General features: G+C 39.2%; 2 protein-coding genes across 5 annotated transcripts in view; both read left to right on the top strand.

Moving 5' to 3' along the window:
* LOC138028225 (uncharacterized) overlaps window positions 1-4,937 on the top strand; it is a 14,405-nt gene extending 9,468 nt beyond the window's left edge. For 3 of the 4 annotated variants that reach the window (XM_068875688.1, XM_068875687.1, XM_068875686.1), the window contains 3 exons: window positions 337-448; window positions 2,978-3,610; window positions 4,106-4,937. In XM_068875688.1, the coding sequence (XP_068731789.1) occupies window positions 346-448; window positions 2,978-3,610; window positions 4,106-4,932 (1,563 nt within the window). In that variant the 5' untranslated portion in view covers window positions 337-345 and the 3' untranslated portion in view covers window positions 4,933-4,937. Of the gene's footprint in view, window positions 1-336; window positions 449-2,580; window positions 2,841-2,977; window positions 3,611-4,105 lie in introns of those variants that run through there. The other variant, XM_068875689.1, reaches the window with a different exon arrangement.
* LOC138028221 (uncharacterized) overlaps window positions 4,912-5,000 on the top strand; it is an 11,855-nt gene continuing 11,766 nt past the window's right edge. The window contains exon 1 of the mRNA XM_068875672.1: window positions 4,912-5,000. This exon is cut by the window's right edge and continues 388 nt beyond it. The gene's annotated coding sequence lies outside the window, so the exon portion shown is untranslated.

The following is a 5,000-nucleotide window of genomic DNA, read 5'->3' as shown; positions in this document are numbered from 1 at the left end:
CCCGACCCTGCCTTCCTTCCCTGTAGTTTAGGTTTAGAGTAGAAGTGAGTATGACAGGTTTCCAGTCAGTCCCTTGGTGTGAAGGGTTCATGTGCACTGAACCTTGTCGTTAATATTAATGGTACTTCTGAGCACTGGGTTGATTCGTACCTCTTCTCCCACCCACAACATCTAATCCCGTGGCTCTTTAGAAAATGGATTTTAAAAGCACATTTCCTATTTGAGCTGTAGGTGAGCAGGCGACTGATTGATGGTGGTGATGCTGTTAATATTGCATGCTTTTTTTACATCTTGAACTGACCCACTTCTTATCAATTTTTCTTTTCTTGCACACAGTGAGGAAAGATGTCAAAAAAGCCAAAGCAAGGTCGAAGGTCAGTAAGGGAGGTCTTCAGAGACGTTGGAAAGGAATTATATCAGGGGAAGAAATTGGAACATCAACATTCTGGTAAAAATGTTTTCTAGTTTCTGGTACATAATAGCAGTATATTTTCAAATTGATAACAATCATAGTGCATGGAAACAAGAGCAGTTTGTTTTGCAAAGTAGGAAGTTTGATGTCCAAAGGTAAAAATACATGAATTTGGTAAACTGTCATGCAGCACATATACATTAACCAGGACTCGAAATTGCGACCAATACAGTGGCATTTGCGACTAAATTTTTCCTTTTGCGATCAAAATATCTGGAGAAGTAGCAAATTTGCGACTTGTTGTCACCTTCGCTCTTTCGAAACAAAAGGGTTAGCAGTTGCCACTTTGCTGCTACTTTTACTAAAATAAATAAATAAATGACCTAATTATTTTGTCTCTCGCTGTGAATTTTCTCTGAAGATAGCGTAATTGTAGAGTAATTTAGCAACGATGTCACGTCCATTCCTTCGATCATTCGCCATTTTCAGCGGTTTCTTTACACACAAGTTTTGCAGGCTCATATTTTTTTGCCATACTGCTGACAACACAATGCAGTGCGGCGATTTTACGACTAAAATTTGCAAAATTGCGACTGGATTTTTTCGTTAATTTCGAGCCGTGTTAACCCAAATGAATTTTTGTATCTTTATTTTGAAAGCTTATTACTTAAAGAGCTAAAGGTGCAAATACTGTTAGATTTGGAGCTTTATTACATGTTGTAAATTTCATTAATTATTATTGAGGGTGTAAACCAATCCCAGCACAGTATTCAGATCACATGTACACAACTGTAAACCCCAATACAAATCAAACAGTAGAATTAACTTTTGATACAAACTCCTGCTCAGCTAATTAGTATTCATTAACTTTTGATATAGATCTCTACTGATTAAATGACAATACTTTGCATTCAATTTAATGTATTCATTTCACAAGCGGGATAAAATATTCGCGTCCGATCTGTATGGGCGTTTACAATGGCGAGCCAATCTCCTGCTCATATTTTATCTACTACGTAAAAAATGATGTAGTATCAATAATAATAATAATAATACCAACTTTATTCATTTAATTCAATGAAAGGGAAGGATACCAGAGGTTATCCCTATCGAGGGTATCCGCGCACAGCCGAATGTAATTGACTGAGAGTCGATTTTGATGAGGGAGGAAAACCGGAGTACCTGGAGAAAAACTCTCGGAGTCAGATTGAGATCGACCCAAGGCCAGGGTTGAATCAGGGTCACGGAGGTGGGAGGTGTGGTTGATACATATACCTGTAACTGCTAAAGGATACCTTCATTCAAGTAAAAACAGGAATGTTAATTTAAGTTGAAATTATTTTTGAAATTAGCTGATCTGAATTGCTTTTTTTTGGAAAGTTTAACAGCAAAGTAAGCATTAATGTTTTGGTGTAAAAAATTATGTAATTGCACCCATTCAATTCTTAAATCTACATTTTCTCAAAAAGTATAACGACCATGACTTGAAAACTATAAAGTGCATTTGAAGACATAATATACTACATCTGGACAAAATTTGAGAGAAATCTATTTATTTTTGAGTTGTGGCCATGAAAATTCAAATATTTTTGCTGTCAAAGTATCTTAACAGTGATGTGCTTAAACTTTTTGTGATGGAAGCCCATGAAATATATAATAATGTATACAATATAAGCAGCGGATTTGTATCACATTTATAAACTTGAGGTGAAGGACAATTGTCTGGGTGAAGTTTTATAATTTCCTGCAAAGGACTGTTTAGGGTGACATTGAAGTTTGGACAAAATTAGCGAAAGTCATCTTCAGAGTCAGGTGATTTGTGTAGCATTGGTAGATGGCATAAATTTTTACTGTAGTCATTGATGCAGTGATTGGTTATCAAAGTCATGATGTTATTGGTTGACTGAAGGCCATGAAGACTGTAAACAGTGATTGGTGTATTTCAGTTTATCTTAGTTTCAATAAATGTCAGCACACTTTTGGTTTGTAAAACAGTCAGTTATTTTAATTAAAAATAAATCTCTTTGTGTTTCGTTGCTGTTGTTGATACAATGCAAGTCGTTTGTAGGGACTGCAGGAAGTTGTAGGCATTGTTTTTGTGGTCTGTGTTCTATTGCAAGTTAGTAAACCAGCTTTCCAGTACAATCCATTGGTTATTTAGAACTGTGGGCTGTCTGTTGATTTCACCATTTGTTGTTGCATGTTTGTGTTGAGTCACTCTTCCATTGAAACGTGTTGAGCGTGAAGATATGATTGGGCTAAACACAAAAGCAAATCAGTTATTAAAATTACTTGTAGAGTAACAAAAGTAACATCTGAAAACTTTCAGGTTGAACAAGATTGGAATCTGTAACTTGTAGGAGGCAAACTACTCTATTACTGAGCTTTGGTGATGTGATCCTATAAGTGGTGAAATTTTCAATTGAAAGTACGTAGCCAGTGTTCTTTTTAGACAATCCTGAAAACTAAAAGAAACTCACCTTAAATGAGGTCTTCATGATGATGGCCCCTCAAGTAACCAGAATGATACCCTGGCTAAGAGGTCTTTTCTGACACTTGTTTCAGGTGCTGTTGATGGAAAAACCAGGTACACACTGCTGTGTTGCCTTCTGGTCACGCAGGGCTCACGAGTGTTAAAGGATGTGTTTGACAGACTAATGCATACACAAGATCTTTGCAGTGCCTTAAAATGTGAGCCAGTGCACTCTAAGCTTCAGTCTCTTCGAAAAGAAGGAATCTTCAATGCAGTTCATTTGAGTCAGTTGTATCCGGTTGAACCCTCTTCAGTGTCATCCACAGACTTTGACCCTTCCCTCTTGATTGTGCTTCTGAGGACAATCTGTAACCTGAGTCCTCCATCCTCTGGCTGGGATGTACCTCCTCTTTCATCTGACACCAGCTGTGAGTCTGACATCGTGTGTTTGAAATACTGTGTGAATGCAGTATCGGCCTATGCCAAAGAGGCCTCTGTTAGTGATGCAGTGTTCTGTAAATACAAAGATCAGATCCAGAACACACTGGTACGATTGGGAGGAGCTAAATATGAAGATGTCATTCATGAAATAGAGAAACACGAAATGGGGCCATTGGATGAGGAACATTTCAAAGAACGTCTGAAGCAGTGGAAAGATGATGACGAAAGAATTAAGGACAAATTGAATGAGTGGGAGTGTCTAAGGAAGACTTCTGGAGATGCAGGTCAGTTTTGGGGAGCAAAAACTTGGTGCTGTTTCAGCAGTATTTGAAGGACTGATGTCTTCTGAAAGTAGAAGGTTTTTCTTAGCTGCTGATTACCATCAAAATTAACAACTGCATGGCATAGTGTAGGTTGGGTGCCGGCATGAAATGTCTAGTGTTGTTTTTCTGTTCTGTCGTCTCCCTGATTGTGTTTCATTGGCCCTGAAAAGCCCTTTTGGGGAGTGGAGAATGGTGGTGGGTGTAGGGGTTTTTGACGCCGCAATCTTTGTTGCGGTTGAATATCTTACTAACCTCGTTTTCTCGGTCCGTACTGAAAGTTACAGATCCTCCTTGTTCTCCGTTGATTTATGGCCCGAGCGCGAAATAAATCAACAGGAAAAAAAACCTCTGTCCGTAACTTACAGTACGGACCTCGTACTCGCTTAGTAAGGTCTCTCCTCCTAGACTTCCTTCGTTTTTTTCATTTTCAACAGTTTCTTTCTTTCCTTTTTTCAGTTCTACTAAACGAAATGATGACAACACAACCGACAAGTGAGTTACCAGAAGAGGTTTCTAACACACACGGCCACTCTAAGGAGGTTGATATAATTTTTCAAGCCATCGCAGATGATAATAGTCTTTTTGCTGGAGTTCTTGTCAGTGGAATTTCAGGAATAGGCAAGTCTACTGTTGCTATTCAGGCTGGTCACCAGCTAAAAGACAAATGTCAAAGCGTTGTAAAGTTTTGTTCTTTGAGAGGTGTTCATCAACTTGAAATGGAAGGTGAATGGAGAGAAATTTTGAATGTGTGTGAACCTGGACATCAACAAGCCAACGAGAACCCTCGTCATGTCTTGCTCAGCTGGTGCAGGCGTCTTGAATATACCATAGTCCTTATTCTGGACAATGCGGAAGATTCTATGGAAGATGAAACCAGAGAATCGTTCAATGACATGCTGAGAGACTTGAGGATGTGTTCTCGTACTAAAATTAAATTTTTGATTACTTCAAGGCGATCCGACAACGTTTTGGTCTCAGACCTAAGGCTTAAGCATGTAGAATTAGACCCTTTGGGAGGAAAAGAAAGTATCGAAGTTTTAAAGGGTGGCGCTAAAATTTCTTCGGATAACCTCCCCAAGGTAGAAGCTCAGTTATGCAAGGTAGCCGAACTCTGTGAGAACATTCCGCTGGCACTTCGACTTGCAGGACCCCTCTTGTCATCAGAATCTGAGTACGGTTTTGAAGAGCTTATTCAAGCACTGGAAAACAATCCAACAGAAACGCTTGGTCACGGTCTTCAGAAAGGCACGACGAGGCTCGTAAATACTACGAGGAAGCACTGAGTTTTCGTCAGGAACATTATGGGCAGCATCTCTGGACTGCTTTCGCCCACAAGGACCTCGCAGATTCC

The sequence above is a fragment of the Montipora capricornis genome, chromosome 13, assembly GCF_036669925.1.
Source record: "Montipora capricornis isolate CH-2021 chromosome 13, ASM3666992v2, whole genome shotgun sequence".
Taxonomy (NCBI): Eukaryota; Metazoa; Cnidaria; class Anthozoa; order Scleractinia; family Acroporidae; genus Montipora; species Montipora capricornis.
This window is presented reverse-complemented; position numbering and strand designations above follow the sequence as displayed.